The sequence below is a fragment of the Podarcis bocagei genome (assembly GCF_964188305.1).
Source record: "Podarcis bocagei genome assembly, chromosome: 7".
NCBI lineage: Eukaryota > Metazoa > Chordata > Lepidosauria > Squamata > Lacertidae > Podarcis > Podarcis bocagei.
Genome location: NC_138132.1, coordinates 69110178 through 69130285, shown reverse-complemented (window position 1 = coordinate 69130285; position 20108 = coordinate 69110178). Strand labels below are relative to the sequence as shown.

Sequence of the window (20108 nt, the reverse complement as noted above, 5' to 3'; positions counted from 1 at the left end):
AATAATGAACCCAACACCTAGTCACTTTTGTTGCTTCAAGTGTGCAGGTGATATACTATTATGTTCCCCCAATACCATTGTATTTGCATTGCATTTCCTTTGCACTGAAATGTATGGGATGGAATAACATGATGGTATAATTTACATAAGTAATTATGTAAATTACATCACAGCCGATGTTGAAATGAATGGTGCTTTTTGCGGTAAACGAACTGCAGCAGAATGGAAACAGTGCTGCATGGATGAATGCAGGGAAGAATGGAAAATGTTGCCTCCTTACATCTCTAAGGGAACCCAGCACCCATGGAACATTACAGGGGGGACTGGAGTCCATGGCCTAATTGCAGCTCTTAACATACTGAAGCGAGGCGAGTGTCTGTATAGGAGCAGGTGCTTCAGAAAAGGGGGGGGGGAGATGCAATGCTAGATGCTTTGGCAGTGCTTTGTTAAAAGCTCTCTGATGGCCTCGGGGAGAGGTCGGCTTGCTGTGTCATAAGGCTTTGTCCTCCATCAGCTGATCCAAAGTGGCAGAAAGATCTGGTGTAGTTCTACAGATGTGGAAACTGCTGAACTACACACACACACACCAATTCTTACAGTTTTTTCACTGGAGCAGCAAACCTGCCTCTGATATCACTTCAGGCAAAAATGCAGTGACAAATCAAGTTATTGTTTTTCAAACTATCCACACCACTCCAATCCACTTGGAACTTCTAGTTGTCAGGAAATTGTGGTAATTGACCCAGCCTAGCAATTCAGTAGTGCACCCCCTGTTTCTATCAATTCATGGAACCCATCCCCCCACTTACACTTGTCTTGGAGAATTAATGTGCCCTTCCTTGACAAACGGGATGCACAATTGCATATTATTATTATTATTATTATTATTATTATTATTATTATTATTCAAAATGGATAAATACGCAGAAACCATTGAAGTGCCTCTAGACAACTTCACACGATTTGCAAAATCCATGTTATCTACAAAAGCTGGAGTTTGGGGAAGGGGGGTCACAACGAATATATCGCTTTTTAAACAAATAACCTAAAAGAATCTCCCCTGCTGTTCCATGCGTGAACTGAAGTAGCACAAATAAAGTGGATATTCCCAGCACATTGTCACAAACCATTCAGTATTCAGAGGGCTTATTGCATGTGGCGGCGGCGCTCCTTATTTATGTATACAATCTCCAAGAGTCTCTATTCTGCGTTATCCTATTTGACAAGGCCCCCTGTTTCCCTATGTAGTTAAGGAGCATAAGAAGCTCTCATTATTAGGAGTTCTTAATTGCATGCAGGAGGAGTCCCCCCCTCCCTCCTGCCAGTGGAGAAACTCACCATCAACCTGCCTTAGACGGCATAGATTTTGCTCTCACGGAATCAACAGACCCAAGAAAGAGACCATCTGTCCGCGAAGAACAGCCTGTACACAGACAGGAAGACAGACAAAACAAGACAAAGCTGGGTGGCAGGCAGCATGCCCCGGGAAGCTTTGGAAAAGATTTACCTTTCTGGAGCTTGGGCGCATTAGCCTCCAGCCAGCTGAAGAGGCTGGCAAAGTCACAATCGCAAAGCCAAGGGTTGCCCTCCAAGCGGATGGTCCGGAGGTTGGGCAACGCGTCAAAGGTGGCCACATTCAACGTCTGCAAGTTGTTGTCGTTCAGCTCCAGGACCTGGAGCTGCTTCAGGCTCTCAAAAGCGGCCTCGTCCACCTCGGCCAGGTTATTGTTCCCCAGGCTCAGCTTGATCAACTTCTCCGCCGACTTGAAGATGCCGGCATCCAGCTGCGTCAAGTTGTTGTAGCTCAGATCCAAGTAGACCAGCTTGCTGGAGCTGCTGAAGGTGCCGTCCTGCAGGGTGGCGATGGAGTTGTTCCTGAAGTCCAGGTAGACCAGGTCGCTGTAGAAGATAAAGAAGTCTCCTGGGATCTCCTGGATGTTGTTGTCGGCGATGAGAAGTTTCCGCACGTCCAGCGGGAACGGGCTGGGGACTCGGGGAAGCCCTTGGTCCCGGCAGTCGATGGTGTGGTAGTCCATGCAGCTACAGACGGAGGGGCAGAGGTGCCCCGAGGGTAAGAAGAGCAGGCAGAGAAAGAGCAAAGGAGGTAGGCAGCAGAGCGGGGGACATGGCCACATCGTCAGGCACAAGCCAAGTGGGGGGAAGCTCCTGCTGCTAGGAGAACGGCATTTTTCGCCGCCGCCGCTGTTCAGTAGCAGTACCCGTGTGTTGAAGAGATGGAGCGTGCGTGCGTGGCTTGGAAGTGTGTTGTTTTATCCGAGAGATCACATATCGTAGATCAGATAGCAGCAGGCTAAAGAGGAGGCGGGAGAGAGAGAGAGAGAGAGAGAGAGAGAGAGAGAGAGAGAGACTAGTGGAGAGGGGGGGAGATGAACGAGAGGATTTATGCAGGCAGGGGAATGAGAGTACCATCGAACGGAGGGGGGAATGAAAGGCGGCCGAGCAAACGGATGAGCCTCTTAAGGGTTCAGCGCTAAAGGAAATGAGGGTTTTGCTGCCAAAAAAAGGCCTTGTCAGCAGCAACAGGGTTTCCAATAAGGGAGCGGATAATAAAAACGAGGCTGGCTGTGTCTGTCATTGAATGTATTTTTGAACACATTGGCTGACGCTGCAAAGGCAGAAGGAGGCAGAGGGCAGGGCTGGACGTGGCGTTATTGCTCCTCAGTGCCTCTTTCTCCATCTCTGTGTGTTCCACACTGAATGTAGGCTCTTGCAGGGGAGTTTTGTTAAGGGCTCCCCTTTGGAAAGGGAAAGCTGCCCCTCCCCACAAAAGCTGATCTCTCTCCCCCCATCAAGGAGGAGATGATGTAGGGCTTAACTTGTGCCTCCGTAAACGCCATGCTAGTTCACAGCAAGGCCGCTTTTATGGGGCTGTCCTTGGAGACCCTTCAGAAACCAGTGCAGGAAGTTGTGGCGATGCACCCAGTGAGAGAAGGTCACTGGGAACCACAGTGTCTGCCTATGAGTTGCTGGCAATCACAAGTGGGGAGAGCTGCTATCGCTCCCAGGTCCTCTTTGTGGGCTCTGCCTTGAGACATCAAACTGACCTAATGGAGGAAGAGGGTGCTGGACCAGATGGGCCCACTTTGGCCTGATCCAGCCCCAACACTCTTCCTGTGCTCATTCATTTTTTCCCTCTTGAGGTCAGCCAAGCTCCCACTTCCATTCAGTTTCGACAGCAGATGGGGAGGGAATGTTTGTTTCACTGGCCTCAAGGGAGGTGGAAGGCTATCAGAGTGAATGGAGCAGTTGATAAAATAATGTGCAGTCAGCTGGTTTCTACCCACACTGACACACCCCTCTTCGCCCGCCATCTAGTGAAGAAAGAGGCATTATCAGAGTTCAAGGACACATTCCACCCAGGCTAAAATACCCAAGGAGCGTATGAAGGAAGAGTAGTGAGGGGCATTGCCTGGGGTGAGTCCCAGGGGCCTGATCGGGGGGTGGTGTGTCCTGTTTCACTGCTTGAAGCAAAGCGGGAAGTACTGTCTCGCTCTGCCCCACAGACCTCCCTGCCACCGTGCCTCCTGCCACCATCCCACCTCCATACCTCATCTCGCAAGATCTTGCCAGAAATCAGTGCCAATGCCAGTGGCAGAGGCGATGGGCTGGGTGGGGCACTCATAGGGGCATGGCCTCAGGACCTATTGCTGTTTGAGGAAACTGCTTCACCCTGGCTCATGGGTGAGCCGGCCCTTGGCCAGATAGAGAGGCCTAGAAGGCCACATTTAGCCCTGGGACTGAGATTCTCTACTCTTACCTTGAAGGCCCATTCAGTTTCAGCGGCAAATTGAAACATACATGATTCACTAGGCTTACGTGGGTGATGGGAGAATATCCTTCCTATTTTATTCTCAGATGTGAGAAGTCATTTTGTACTGGGTTTTTTATCCACTAGGTTGTGTACAGTACTTCGTATTCTCTGTTGTAGAGTATATTGTGCTGAAACCCACCCTGCAAACTTTGGGTGAAGGGCAGGATATAAATACTGCAGACAAACCCAGAGGACATTTGCAAAGCATGAGTTGACTCTCAACTCCTCTCTCGCTATTTACATACAGTATTGTAATCTACGTTTCCAAATTGCTCCTCATCTGAACTTTGCCGTGGATTTTGGAGTTCTGAATCACCTGGGGAAGGGTCATAGGCCAGTGGCAGAGAATCTGCTTTGCATGCAAAAGTTTCCCAGTTTCAATCCCTGGCGGCCCCAGATAGGGCTGGGAGAGAACCCCACCTGGAACCCTGGAAAGCCACTGAATAGAAGTGTGGACAATGCTGAACTGGATGGATCCATGGTCTAACTCAGCATAAGACGGCTTCCTACATTTCTGTGTTAACAGTTGCTCTCCCACTGTTCCCCATGGGAGACAAAGGTCACTCACTCTGGGCCAGCTCAGGACTTCATGGCTGCCCTGTTGATGACCATGGAGCTCCCCCAACATATCATCAACCTAACCCATGTGGCATGCCATTCTCTGGGTCTGGTTATCTCAACCAGGCCAGAAGAGGGTGATCTGAGAGTGGGGGGGGGGATATTAACATCAGCTGCTTTTTTTCATGGTCAGATCACCTCTTGATGAGATTTAGACTTCCAGTGGCTTTTCCCTTCTGCAGAGTTTGGGAAACGTATTAGGGTGGTCCACCTATGGAGGCTAATGAGACCAGGTGGCTTTGGGGCATATTCCAGCTAATATAACTCATGCTCCTGTTGAAGCTCTGTTCTAACAGTAGAATACTTGGATGGACCGGGTTGTTGATACAATGACCCCTGAGCGCCCTCTCCCAATTGATAGGGACTGGTTGGCTCCTTGGTGTGCACCAGAGCTAAGGGGGATGAAAGAAGCTTGGAGATGGCTTGAAAGCAAATAGACGAACACTCCAGGTTCCCCTTTCCTGATGCAACAACCTTGCAGAGTGTAAAAGAGAAAAGGAAGCTTGTTTTCCGTCGTACATGGACCAAAGGTGCCCATTCTACTTTCCCACCTGGCAAAGGTGTTGGATACAAAAAGATGAGATGTAATTAGTTTCCTGTTGGCTGTTGACATATGGTAGCAGGTAACTTCAGATGCTGGCTAAGTGCGGAGCTAAAGTTTCAAAGGGAATTAAGGTAATGGATAGTCATGGAGGGGGTGCAGCCTGGTTGCTCCACGGAAAAGTAAAACCCAAGATCCACTGATTGCAATACTTTTGCCAGGACAGTAGGTAGCTCTTCACCATTGCCTCCTGAGCAATTTTCTAGGGACCATGTGCCACTGGTGAGCGAGACCAGAGGGAAAGATGGGTGGAGCAAGGACTGAATGTAAATTTCACCTTTACAGATGCTGTGCCACTAAGTTAGCACTGAGATTCAAGTCCTAGACCAGCAAATTAGGACGCCCTGCTGTAAAAAGCAGGCACAATCAATTTCGCCTCCCCCCTAGTGAAGAATTACAAATGTGACAATGAATTGACTGACTACTCCACCTGTAGTTCCAGCTACTCTTTCAGAAATAATCGTTTCAGAGTGCCGTTTCCCTCCAGAGCAATTACCTTTTTTCAGGTAGTCTGCAATATTACTTTGGTCCATTATTTCAATTGTCATTGAGTTTCAGACTCAAAATGTTCTGGCCATTAATAAATTGCTTCAAGTATGCTTTTGATGTCTACACTTGCCTTGGTTCTGAAAAACGGCTGAGATGAACTTCAAAATGTGGACAACTGTTCATGAGAACAGATTCCTTGAAAGATGCATTTTACTCACACGTTTTTTGAATGCTAAGATTCATGGCAGCAGTCATCCTTATTTTTCTCACCCGCCACTCTGAATGTAAAGATGGGGGAGAACTTTGATTTGGGTCACATTTCGGTGCAAACTTACATATTTCACAACTTCCTGAAATGATGTACCAACAGAAACATAGCTATCCTTTGAAATTCTCAACTCTCCAGTCCAGAAAAGTGTAAAGAAATAATGTATATCAGGGGTAAACGTGCATAGAAATACACAAACTAATGAACATGATGTACAAAATATATATATATATATATATATATATATATATATATATATATATATATATTATTGGGGAAGTTTCTTGCAAAAATGTGCACATTGCAGGAAATGGGCCATAAAATGATGGCAAATATTCGTGAGGACTTTTTTTTTTTACGGCAAAGTGTTGTGGAAATGTGGAGAACTGAACTAGTTTGGTTTTTTGATATTCTGCTGCACACTTCACTTGAGGTCCTGTTAGTTTGAGAATCAAGGTCAGGAGGAAGAAAAGGTAGAGTATATAAAAGGATCCCACTGTGCTCAAAGGAAGCTGCTGGGTACCAAAGCTCACTTTCAAACCTCACATTTTAAAGAATGGTATCTGGACAATTCAAGCTCCCCAGATGTCAATAACTTGGTGGACCGGGTTTTAGTTTTAACAGGAAGGAGACGAACAGACACTTGAATCTACAAGTTCTCTCGGCTCTCCTTCAGGATTCCTTGTTAATGGATGGCAAGACTTGTTATTCTATATGCTTGATTATCTTTAATGAAGCTTTCCACCAATTACCCAGAGTGGATGTGAAGCTCACTGGCCTGTAATATTCTGGATTCTCTCGCCCCCACCACCTCCATTCCCATATAACTTTAAAAAATTCATGTTATGTTAGCCACGTCAGAAATGAGTAGCATGTTTTTGCTCTGAGAGCATGCAGTCCTAAGAACATAAGAAGAGCCAAAGGCCAGGGCCAGCCCAATAAATTTTGTCACCTGAGGCAAACCACAAAATGGTGTCTCTTTCTCCCCACCGGGAAAGAAGGTGTGAGTGAAGATCTATATCAGGAGCAAGGGGGAAATAAAGCAAGGAGCAAGGGGGATCTCTTGGCCCCATGGAACCTGCCACCTGAGGCAGTCACCTCACCTTGCTTCATGCATGGGCCAGCCTTGCCGAAGGCCCATCTGGTCTAACATCCTGTTTTCACAGTGGCCAGTCAGATGAAGACATAGGAAGATTCACAGAGGACCAGGCTATCAACAGCCACTAGTCACTGCAGCTTTGTTCTACCTCCACTGCCAGAGTCATTATGCCTCTGAATACCAGTTGCTGGAAACTGAAGGTGGGCAATGTGCTGTTGTGCTTTGGTCCAACTTGTTGGCTTCCTAGAGGCATCTGGTTAGTCACAGTGAGAACAGGATTGTGGACCTGATGGGCCATTGGCCTGATCCAGCAGGCTCACCTTACCTTCTTGGGCTTGTAGCCAACTAGGTCCAACTAGTGAGTAGACCCACTGAATGTAATGGACCTATGCTAAGCACGTTCAATGGGTCTATTCCGAGTAGGACTAGCATGCGACACAACCATATATAAATCATAGGAGTCCACATGCAGCCCCTAGGAGGAAAGAGCCCCGATGGAAAGAGAAGGTCAAATCATCTCAGGAATGCCCTCTTGAATCCATGAATCCAGGAACATGGAAATCTTGGAATGCAAGGTCCGGGAGTGACCAGAGCTTGGCTGGGGGATATGCTGGGCACGTCTAGTGGGGATTCTGTATAGGGCTAGGAAGGGAATCAGCCAGAACATGCAATAAAGGTGGAGAGTGCATTAACATAACTAGAATCTAGAAATTGTAGCCGACTTAGACCTACTCAAAGTAGACCCATTTAAATTAAGGGACCTAAGTTAGTTATGCCCATTAACTTCAATGGATCTAGGACTGGCATGGGATAAAACCCCAGCTGTTCACCAAGTGAACCATTGAATCATAGGATTTTAGGGTTGGAAGGGACAAAATGGATCATCTAGTCTAACCTCCTGCAATGCAGAAATAAAGATGCCAGCTGTCTTGAAAATATGTAAGTCCTAGCTAGGCCAGAAGCAGAAGAATGCCTGGTGGGGGCAGGAGCTATTTTCTGGAACCAGGGATAATAACAGACCTGCTTCAACCTTAATTCTGCAGCCTTGGCCTGTCTTCTCCAACAAAGCTCCAGAGCCCCTGGTCCTAGCCCTCGTGAAGCCAATTCCTATCAGAAGTGCTTTTCTTAAATGTAAACCGTGACATTCATTTGTCCATAGGATGCCGGCTAAAGAGGAAACTGCTGGAAGGACTGATATTGCGGAAGCTCAAAGGGCATTTTTGATGCTCTCCGACAAGCTGCTAACTTTGCAAGAAAGACGACTGTCAGTTCATATGAATCTGCACACAGCATCTCAAAAGGGCACCAGAGGCTTCAAGTCCAGGAAGTGGGTCTAACAGGTAGATCAGGGCGGGCACAGTATCCGCTTCTCCGGCAAATATTGCTCTGACAGATATATTGTCTTTTCCAGATTGCCAGCCCATAGCGCTGTGGTGCTCCTATGAGCGTTCTGGGCTTTTCAGCTTAGGGAAATGACACGTAAGAGGTGACATGAGAGAAGCTTATAAAATTATGCTAGGCAGGGAGAGAGTGGATAGAGAAAGGTTTTCCTCCCTCACTCATAACACTAGAATTTGTGGGCATCCAAGGAAGCTGAATTTTGGAAGTTTCAGAAGGGAGAAAAATAATAGACGTAGTTAAACTATGGAACTTGCTCCTACAGGAAGCAGTGATGGCCACCAACTTAAAGGTAAAGGTACCCCTAACCATTAGGTTCAGTCGCGGATGACTCTGGGGTTGCGGCGCTTATCTCGCTTTACTGGCCAAGGGAGCCGGCGTTTGTCCACAGACAGCTTCCGGGTCATGTGGCCAGCATGACTAAGCAGCTTCTGGTGAACCAGAGCAGCACACGGAAACACCGTTTACCTTCCCGCCGGAGCGGTACCTATTTATCTACTTGCACTTTGATGTGCTTTTGAACTGCTAGGTGGGCAGGGGCTGGGACCGAACAATGGGAGCTCACCCCTTCGCGGGGATTCAAACCACCGACCTTCTGATTGGCAAGCCCTAGGCTCTGTGGTTCAGACCACAGTGCCACCCGCGACCCTGGCCACCAACTTAGATGCCTTTAAAAGAGGATTGGACAAATTCGAGGAGAGGGCTGCCAACGGCTGCTAGACATGACGGCTGGGCTCTGCCTCCACAATCAGAGGCAGTGATGCTCCTGAATGCCAGCTGCTAGAAACAACAGCTCTTGCACTCTGGTCCTGCTTGTTGGTTTCCCACAGACCTCTGGTTTGCCACTGTGAGAATAGGATGCTAGGCTAGATGGGCCATTGGCCTCATCCAGCAGAGGGCTCTTCTGGTGCCTTTATAACAGCCAGGATCCCCCTACATTCCAACCGCCATCACTTAGATCCAGACGCAGATTGCCATGCTGCTATCTTACCTGGCTGGTGGGTCATTGATACTTCCCAGGAGGGAAGGAAAGATGACAGAGATGCAAATGCACCAGGAGGAACATTGGGCAGGTTCTGCCACCACACTTGCACCACACCGCCCTCACTGCTAATTTGCCCCTCCCAATAAGCGACAACGACTCATCTTGCTGGGAAGCTTGCAGAGAGACTCCCTTCCACCCAGTGAGTCGCTTCTGCTCAGATCCGTGGGTGGAAATTTGTGGATGGTGCCCAGGGCCAGATTTAGGTTTGATGAGGCCCTAAGCTACTGAAGGTAAAGGGGCCCTTTATATGTCCAGCTGTCCTTTGTCAACAACAAATTGTCACTGTTTTTTGTGTTGAATATATGCTATATGGTAATTTATGGACCTAATAGGTATCTACAGGACGCGAGTGGCGCTGTGGTCTAAACCACTGAGCTTAGGACTTGCCAATCAGAAGGTCGGCGGTTTGAATCCCTGTGATGGGGTGAGCTCCCGTTGCTCAGTCCCTGGTCCTGCCAACCTAGCAGTTCAAAAGCACCTCAAAGTGCAAGTAGATAAATAGGTACCGCTCTGGCGGGAAGGCAAACTGTGTTTCCATTCGCTGCTTTAGTTTCACCAGAAGTGGCTTAGTCATGCTGGCCACATGACCCGGAAAAACTGTCTGTGGACAAACGTTGGCTGCCTCAGCGAGTAAAGTGAGATGAGTGCCACAACCCGAGAGTCGTTCACAACTGGACTTAACTGCCAGGGGTCCTTTACCTTTATCTAAGGCCATTTTTACATGTCAAAATATGTATTTTATCAAAGTAATTTTTGAACTTATATTTTGGAAATGTACATCCAGGTTTTTTTCCTTTAAATTTTTTGGGGGCCCTAAGCTACAGCTTGTTTAGCTTATACGTAAATCCAGCACTGATGGTGCCACAGGCCCCTGCATTAAAAGCATGTTGCCACTTGAGCACATTCCTTTAGTGGTATTCCATCAGCTCTCTTGAATTCTCTTTTGTTAAGACGTGAGGCGAGCCCCAGCGTCGTTCCATTTTCCACATTCGTCGAAGCCTTTCCTTTTCTTCCAAGCATTCCTAAACTGGGTTGCAATCCAAACCTTACTTACCTGGGAGTAAGGGTGGGGGAAGAAATTGTTAGCATTTTAAGGAGAAACTACCTAATTTGCACTTCTCAAAGCAATACATGGGCTGAAACATAGCCATCCTACATTCACACTCCTCCGAACTTTGCAATGCAGTTCTCCAACCAAAATAATGTGCACAAAAAATACATATATTAAGAGAACGTGTGCATAATGATGAATTAACCAGTGAAAAAGCATTAGAAGATGCACTATATTAAGGAAAAATATTTGCAAAAAAATGTATGTATTAGTCAATGATTCATGCACAAATGGTTTTATTGGGAGAAATTTGCACTAAATGTTGATGAGTTTTCATGAGGATTAAAAAACAAATAAACAGAAAATAGCTGCAGAAATGTAGAGAACGGATTTTAGGCTGGCAAACTGAGGAACTGAGAAAAGCAAAAATTGACAAATATGTCCATCCCTATCTGAGATTAAGGCCTATTGAATTCAATGAGACTTACTTCCGAGAATATGGGTTGTATTACAGCTTTAGTCCATTTTATTTTTGCAGATTTCAATTCCTGGTGGATTTTTAATGTTTTAATACCGTTCTGAGGATCAGTATTAGAGTGGTTTATAAATCCTTATGTAAAAATAAGCAAATTTGTGACATAACACTGCATCAAACCACCCAAAAAGGGTAGCTGGGCACTCTGGATTGGATTAAATTATCAGCACTGGAATCTTTGAATAGTCTGTCTGAACTGGTGTGATGACCCATTTACTTTCCCAGCTCTATTGTAAAACAGAGCTCTGTCGTAAACGGAGATAGATGCAAAGGGAGAGAATGCTTGAAGCTGAGAGTCGTGTTGCCTAATTAGGTGAATGGTGCACTAATTGTTGGGGTTGCGAGTTGCTGTTGGGTGTGGGCGAGCACACACATTCTGCCCAGGTGATTACACTTCAGCTACAACCCAGGGGAAGATTTGATGAGGTAACTCCTCCGAAGGAGCTTCTGTTGGCAGAGTAGCAGAATTGCAGCTAGGAAGCCACATCATGTGCAATACTTCCCCTTTCCTTGAAATTAAAACAATGTCCAAACATTTGTTAAAATATTCAAAAGCTTGCAGAACATATAGCTAAAGAAAAATATATGCAGAGTTTTTGCATTTGCATGCTTCTCCAAGCATGGCCTTGGTTTTTCTTAGTTGAAGATTACAGCTTCTTCCTTAAACATTCAAACAAACTGCATCTTTCTCTCTTTCCGGTACTTGCATCCAGCCTTCTCCACATGCAGCCAGGCCATGAAGTTCCTTCTTGAAGGTTTCTACTTGCTCCTTCCAGCAGACTACTGCTTATTGCTTCTTTGGGAGAACATCAAATTCTGTACCTCTTTCTGTCACATACACTCACACAGAAACATTAGAACACCTCTTCTCTATTGTATTGAGAGTGAGAGAGTTATCTAACATTGTCTCTTCAGTGTTCATGGAGATGCAGCCATTAAAAGTCCCTCACACACAAAACAAAATGGAGGATGCAATAAGATGCCTCCCATGTGACCAGAGTTAACCTATCACACGAGAGTTCCTGGGGAACATTCCAGAATCAAACACACAGTAATATATTCAAGCAACCCCAATTTCAGCAAATGAAATTATGGCTTCTTCCCACCCTTCAAAGTTCAGGAAGTGCAGGCAACTGAAGAGGCTGCACAGAGCCGGAGGAGTATTTAACAAAAAAAGAGAAAAGGACAGAGTGCCAAGTCTAGCATCATTCTAGAGAAATTCTAAAGCACCCTGAAAAGGAGGCTTTTTAAAAAATTAAATTTGGACATTTCTTTTGCAGGAAGAGAAAACCTATGGGAAATGGGAGGACAGATTTCAGCACTGCACAAGTCCTTATCCAGTCAACACTAGATGTCAAATTGATGTTTCTTTGTGGAAATGGACCACTTGCTTCCGCCCTCCCCTCTCCCTTCTGCTGTCCCTGAAGGAATTATTTGTGGGTTAGTTTGCTTGTTTTTGACAGAGAGGCCAATACAAATCAATTCATTAATTCAGTTACAGCTCTCTGGGTTAGCCTGAAATTGATACACTGCCCTGGACTTAGCATGCTGTGCTAATCGATCAAGCAAGTTCAACATGAGGCAACTGTTACTGCTCAGAATGGGTTTCTCTGGCGTGTCAACGTGTAGCATCCTATCCCCACCCCAAATACCCCCCAGGACAAGAATGCAGCCTATTTATGACTTGATGTTTTTTGACATTTCACTTGCCTTGCTAATAAGATGGGTGAGATGTCAGGACGGATTAAATCAGTGTGCACAGCAAATCCCCAAAGGCCAATACTGGGAGAATTGAATGTGGTTTATCTCTCTCTCTCTCTCTCTCTCTCTCTCTCTCTCTCTCTCTCTCTCTTGTGTGTGTGTTTTAAAATAAAACAGAATTCGCTACCCAAATCTAACAGCTTGCAATCACAGCGTTTTGAAAGGCTTGGAGAAATCATGCAGTCTGGAAAGAGGCTCTGCTTTTGTACAAAACAAAAACCCCGTGTCTCAGTAGAAATCCATTTGGATCTTTGCTTCGGAGAAAGAAAAGCCACTCAGGTGCCAGAGGAAAGAGAGGGAGTGGCCAATCGTCAGCCTCCTCAAGCTCCTGACGCGATCCAAAGGCTGTAGCTCAGTGGCAGAGGACCTGCTTTTTATGCCAAAGGTCCACAGGTTCAATCCCCACCATCTCCAGGTAGGGAGGGGAAAGTCTCCTGTGTGGAAACCCCTGAGAGCTACTGCCAACCTGTGCAGATGACAGGTGGGGAACCTCAGGCCTGGGGTCTGAATGTGGCCCTCATGTTTCTATGTCTGGCCCTTGGGCCACATGAACACTGGCTTTGCCTCGCACCACCTTGAGGTGTGTTGGCTGCAATGTGTCCTTGGACATTAGGCCAATATTCTGTCATCATTGTCCAACTCTGCCTAAATGTATTAAGTATATGAGCGCCTTCTTTCACTCTTAAGTAACTTTTACACAGTTGCCATTTTCTTACATTTTCACTTCCTATTCTGTAATGAGTGAGATATTATTATTATTATTATTATTACTACTACTACTATTACAGTGGTACCTCGGGTTACATATGCTTCAGGTTAAATACGCTTCAGGTTACAGATTCCGCTAACCCAGAAATAGTACCTCGCGTTAAGAACTTTGCTTCAGCATGAGAACAGAAATTGTGCTCTGGCGGCGCGGCAGCAGTGGGAGGCCCCATTAGCTAAAGTGGTGCTTCAGGTTAAGAACAGTTTCAGGTTAAGAACGGACCTCCAGAACGAATTAAGTACTTAACCCGAGGTACCACTGTATTATTATGCCTTTTCCCAATACTGTATCTAGCCTCATTGTGCTGATGGAAATTGTAATCCAACAACATTTTGATGCCACCCGGCTGTGGAAGTGTGATCTTGTGTTATATAAACTTGCTGCAACAGCGGTTTGTTAACTCTACTTTTGCAGGTCCTTTTTCTTTGTGAATTGGTTAATAATGGAAATTAGTCACAAGCTAGATCTAAGTGTACTTCTTATTATTACATTTAATAATCACCTTCTAAACCACCATCTCAAGGCAATTTACACATAAGATCATTAAAATAGTTAAAACCACAAAAACAACAAACACCTGTGAAACAAGGCTAAAAGCCGAAAAACATTCCTTCTCTGCAACCAAAATCATTTTGCTTTGTTACGGAGCCACCATAAATGGACAAAGCTTCCAGTCACTGTTCCACATTTTCCAGCACTGACTTGGTCAAAATTCCAGGAGCAGAGGAGGGATAAAAAGGCATTGACTCATCAACACCATTCTGGGGCAGCTGCTCCTTGTTTCCTTAGTCTCAGACTGCAGTTTGTCTTCTTGACAGACCAGACCTCAGCACAGCGGGAAGAACATAAACCCCACCCCACCACGTCCTTTAACCTATCTTGTGGTGCTCCAAGTTTTGCTAGACCACATCTGCCAACATCTTTGACCTCTGGCCATGTTGGCTGGGTCTGATGGGAATAGCAATCCAACAGAAGGGGAATGGGCACCAGGTTCCTTATGCTTGTTTTTGACTTCCTTCAAGAGGCATCCTTAGGTTTCTCCTCCTCTCTCTTCCCTGGGATTCCCTTCAAAGCTTATTATAAGCCTTGAGGAGGTGTCTAGAGTAAGGTTACCAGACGTCCCCATTTCCTGGGGACAGTTCCCAGATTTACAAATCAGTCCCCTGACAAAATCCATCTACAGTGGTACCTCGGGTTACAGACGCTTCAGGTTACAGACTCCACAAACCCAGAAATAGTACCTTGGGTTAAGAACTTTGCTTCAGGATGAGAACAGAAATTGTGCGGCAGCGGTGCAGCGGCAGCGGGAGGCCCTATTAGCTAAAGTGGTGCCTCAGGTTAAGAACAGTTTCAGGTTAAGAACGGACCTTCAGAACGAATTAAGTTCTTAACCCGGGGTACCACTGTATTTAGTAGGAAGTTGAAAAGTGTTCCCGGATTCATTGAAAAAATATGGTAACCTTAGTCTAGAGGCCTGATGCCAACCTTCAATCCTACTCATACCCACCTGAGCTAATCACTACTCAGGTGACTCATGAGCAGCAGCGGAGCAAGCTGATTGGGTGCCTATGGTGACACGCGTGCCCTGTGCCCAGGGGCGGAGCTAGCTGCCCATGGGAGTGGGGCGAGCCACTCGTGGGGTGGGGCAAGCCAGGGCAGGATACTCCACAGGGCCTCCAAGGAGTCTGCCTGCCTCCTCCCACTCAGCCACCCTACAGCTGAAGGGGAGGCGACGGGCAGACCATTTGGTGCAATGCAGAGCCTGTGGTCCCGCGGTGAATGCCGCCCGGCATTTTGTCAGCCCGCTCAGTGGTGACACCCGGGGCGGACTGCCCCACCGCACCCCCCTTCCTCCGCCCCTGCTCATGAGCAATCAGGTAGCCTAGCAGATTCTTCCCCACATTTATTCCCCATCAAAGAAGATTCTGACAGATTTCAGTTCAACTGATCAGGAACTTTATTAAAAGACTATAGCCTTAGCCAGGCCAAAGAAAAAGGACTTAATCTGTTTCTGTTAATCTAAGGTTGCCAGACGTCCCCGATTCCCAGGGATGGTCCCCGGATTTACAAATCAGTCCCCATACAAAATCCATTGAAGTTGAAAAGTGTCCCCGGATTCATTTTTAAAAAATCTGGTAACCTTATGTTAATCTGGAATCAATTCTGAGGAAATCAAGTAGCAGTATATGTAGGTCATTACATACTCTCCAACATTTCTCTGATGAAAATAGGGGCATCTAGCTTCAATTGTTATTGTTTCGTTATTGTTATTTTACTATTTATACCCCGCCCATCTGACTGGGTTGCCCCAGCCACTCTGGGCAGTTTCCAACATATATGAAAAAATAAACAGACATTAAACATTTTTAAGAACCTTCCCTATACAGAGCTGCCTTCAGATGGTACAGTGGTTGGATAATTCCATACCATCCAACATTGATCAAATGAAAATAGGGACCTCCTAAGGAAAAGTGGGACATTCTGGGATCAAATCAGAAACTGGGATGGCTTTTGTATATCAGGGACTGTCCCTGGAAAACAGGGACACCTGGAGAGTCTATCTTTATTATTGTTGTTGTTTGTTAACTGTGTGGATTTTGAGTTAAGCTGTGTGATTTGCAAAATTGTGGCTCCCTCTAGTGTCAATTTTGGAAGCTTACTTTCAAGCTCACGTCAACCTTTTCAGGTGCCTAGAAAACTAGATGTGTTTATAATTGCTGCATTTGGCAATGGAAAATAGTTGCTTTTCAAAGGACCTTTGCTTTAAATCTGCATTGCACTGATGTCAAGGATTTAATATATGAGGAGTGCACAAGAGATACTGCATCTGTTTTTCCTAGAAGAAGGTCTCCAAGGAAATTACTAAAATTCTTAAGGAAAAGATCTGTTTCTAAAGTCTCTTTGAAGGGTCCAGCTGAATTACAAAATATAGGGAACTGTTCATTTCTACCATCTGCACAATTATATACCCAATTCAAGTTGTGCCGCACTGCTTCAAATTGGGCCGCACTGGCTAGCCCCAAGTCGAATAGTTGCTGGACCTGAGTTGTCCTGCCCTTGCATGAAGTCTTTGGTTTACAATTTTGGGAGAGGGGAGACTGCGGCACTGGGGGGCGGACAGGCTGGCAAGGCCCCCTAGATTTAGAGGCCCAAATTGTCCTGTCCTCACAGGAAGTCTTGGGTTTGCAATTTGGGGAGAGGTGAGGCTGCCCACTGGGGAGCGGGAGTGCTGGCGAGGCCCCCTACATTTAGAGGCCCTAGGCTTCAGACTACATAGCCTACACATAAATCCTGCACTGCCCTTTGAAATTCCTACCCTGCATCAGGCAGTCCCCAGACAGGTTGCAACAATCTAAAATTCAGCCTTGAAAACAGTTAGAACAAATCATAGCCACAGGGTAGTCAAAAACATGCATCTCACGTGTCAAAGACTAGGGCAAAGAGATTCACATAGCAAAACTGTGAGATGAACCTCTGTGGAGAAGGGATTCCACATCCTAAGAGCTACCATGAAAATGTCCTCTCCCAAGCTACCACCATCCCAGATGTCTGAGGGTGGTAGAACTACCTTTGTGAACAACAGCACCAGAGAGGGTCTATAGGGAAGTGGGCAGTCTTTCAGATATTTCGGGCCTACGACATTTAGGGCTTTGAATGCTAACCTTGAATTTGGCCTGGAAGCAAACTGGCAACCAATGCAGCTGTTTTAAAGCAGTTGTTCATTTGAGTTCTAAAGGCAACCCCTGCCAGCAATCTGGTGGGTGCATTTTGGAGCAGTTTCTGAGTTGTCTTCAAGGGTAGCCCCATGTAGAGTTCATTGCAAGAATCCATTCTGGAAGTTACTAGAACACAGAGTACTGTTTCCCCATATATATTTCCCCTAATTTGATTCAGCTAATATGACTCATTTGATATCCCCCCTAATATGATTCATTTTCACATGCTATTCAATTGTGCAGTTTTATATCTACATTACCCTAGTTTGTGTATTTCCGTACACACTTCTTGGCTGAAGAACCACATTGAAAATTTCGGAGAAGCTTGGATTTTGCAGGATGCCGGTTTTCAGTTTGTGTCCTCCCCCCCCCCCCCGAAAGTGCAAATTAGGAAGGTCCATCTTTAAATGGGAACCAAATCCAGTTACTCCCTCTATCCCTAGTTCCATTACATAAAATTTGTCCCATTGGCTATAAAGGTCTCTTACCAATTGCTCAACTACACCTCTTCCTATTCCACCCATTGAAATCTTCAGCCCTGATTAATATTGTCATCACAGTTGTTCGGTCAGTAGTTTAGCAGAGGATGCTCTCCGTGGATCAGCTGCAGCTGGCAACAGAGGCTCAAAAGGCAATTGCCGCTGTCCGCTGTACGTGGCAACAGACATGCACATCACCAATTGAGCCCATGGCAATTCAGCCAAACCCAAATCCACAGCTGTCAGAGGCTGAAAGGAAACGTTTGTGTCTACAGCTGACCTTGAGTTGGTACCGTGTTGTCTTTCAAATTGGCCTCATGAAGGGCTCTGTGGAAGGCCAGCAACTAGAAATAAGGAAAACTGGATGAAGAAATGAATGGTTTATCGCCCTTTCGCCAACCAGGCCTAATGCATACACATACTAATGCACACATCACGAGGCAAAGGTAAGCATCAAAATAAGCATATGTCAAAAAAGTGCCTTTAAATACCTCCTAAAGACCCATCTTTTCAGTCATTCCCAGGTTCAAAAGTTCATCGTACTGTTGAGTTTTATTATTCATTTAATGGAATGGCTTCTCTGATTTTTTACAGGTTTATTCCTTTGAATTTTTCATTTAAATGGTGCATATGCATTCTTCTTTCTCATTGCACAAAACACAGTAAGATAATTTTTTAAAAAACTTCTTAGGGAGTTGGCATTTTAGCTGACTTCCTATTAGTGCCAGTTGAGTCTTTCCTTGCTGTGAAACTGCAGCTTCCAAGAGGCACTTTTGCGGGGATTGTGCAGTGCAGCCTAGTGGATAGAGTATCACGCTAGGACCTGGGAGATGAGGGTTCAAGTCTCCATTCAGCCATGAAGCTCACTGGGTGATCTTGGGACAGTCCCCATCTGCCAACTTTACCTACCTCACAGGGTTGTTGTGAGCATAAAATGGGGAAGGGGAGAACCACGTACGCCCCTTGGAGCTCCAGCAGAGGAAGTGTGGGCTATAAATTAAATTAATTCTATTTGCTCTGTTTTTTAGTGGCGCAGGTATGTCATTCTGCACATAGGCAAAAAACACAGCAAGAAAAGTCATCATGGTGTAAGAGTATGATCAGTTATATTAGGGTGGGGTTTGCATCCTGTAGCACATCAGAAAAACCACTATTCCTTGCTTTATAAGAAATCTTGATGAATTTGCACATGGAATTGATTGAAGCGCAGTTTGTTTGTTTTTTGGCAACGTTTGCTGAATACAGGCAAGAGCATCATTAACGTATTAAGGGGCAGGAGGAGCTGCAAAGGAAATGAAGAAAATTTTTAGAATCCTGCAAACTGCACACACACCGAGAGAGAGAGAGAGAGAGAGAGAGAGAGAGAGAGAGAGAGAGAGAGAGTGTTTCCATAATCATGGAATAATAGAAATGTAAAGCTGGAAGGGACTCCAAGCGTCATCTAGCCCAACCACCTGCTAGTGAAATTCTGCTAGTGAAAACCAGAGTTCTGTTTTTGGTTTATAGCCTCAATCCCCAACCCCATGTGGCTGATAGGAAGATAGGGAGGAGACAATACCTGGGAAGACATCACCCTCCCTTTTCAGGATCTTCCAGGGTTCACCTAAATTCTTACACAGGTTCACATAATAATAATAATAATAATAATAATAATAATAATAATAATAATAATAATTTATTATCTATACTCCACCCAGCAACTCTGGGCGGCTTTCAACAGAATATTAAAATACAATAATCTATTAAACATTAAACAGGGCTGCCTTCAGATGTCCCTAAACAGGGCTGCCTTCAGATGTCTTCTAAAAGTCTGGTAGTTGTTGTTCTCTTTGGCATCTGGTGGGAAGGAGTTCCACAGGACGGGTGCCACTACCAAGAAGGCCCTCTGCCTGGTTCCCTGTAATTTGGCTTCTCGCAGCGAGGGAACCACCAGAAGGCCCTCGGCACTGGACCTCAATGTCCGGGCAGACCGATGGGGGTGGAGATGCTCCTTCAGGTATACTGGACCGAGGCCGTTTAGGGCTTTAAAGGTCAGCACCAACACTTTGAATTGTGCGTAAATTCTCACTATGCCGATGCAGTCACCACCACTCCTGTAATGTAGGAGACTTAGTCTGCCGGATCAGGTAATGGCCTTTTAAGAAGGATGGCTCCTCAGAGAGGGCAAGGTTGACAGAGAGGGTCCAGGTCAACCAACCTTCAGAAGGCCTGACCCTCCTTCTGAGACAACAGCTCTCCTTTGGGGGCGTACCAGCCAGCACCTGTCACAGTGATCTGTCCAGGGTGCTGACAATACTTTGCCTTGCCTGATTGTCATCCTGTCCTACTGGGTTTTACTTTGCCTTTCTTGGGAACTGGCCTCCAGTGAGACTCAGGCTGACCACTGAAAGAAGAGTAGAGCTCTGATATCTTTTCAGGGACATCAGGGGCACCAAATAAGAGAGGGGAGG

At 45.8% G+C, this 20108-nt stretch overlaps 1 protein-coding gene across 2 annotated transcripts in view; it reads right to left on the bottom strand.

The window, feature by feature from the left end:
* LRRC38 (leucine rich repeat containing 38) overlaps positions 1 to 20108 on the bottom strand; it is a 90795-nt gene that overhangs the window by 33672 nt on the left and 37015 nt on the right. Inside the window, exon 1 of one of the 2 annotated variants that reach the window (XM_081201690.1) lies at positions 1508 to 3272. The exons of the other annotated variant lie outside the window; for it this stretch is intronic. Within the exon in view, the coding sequence (XP_081057816.1) occupies positions 1508 to 2135 (628 nt within the window). The 5' untranslated portion in view covers positions 2136 to 3272. Of the gene's footprint in view, positions 1 to 1507; positions 3273 to 20108 lie in introns of those variants that run through there. 2 annotated transcript variants of the gene reach the window in all.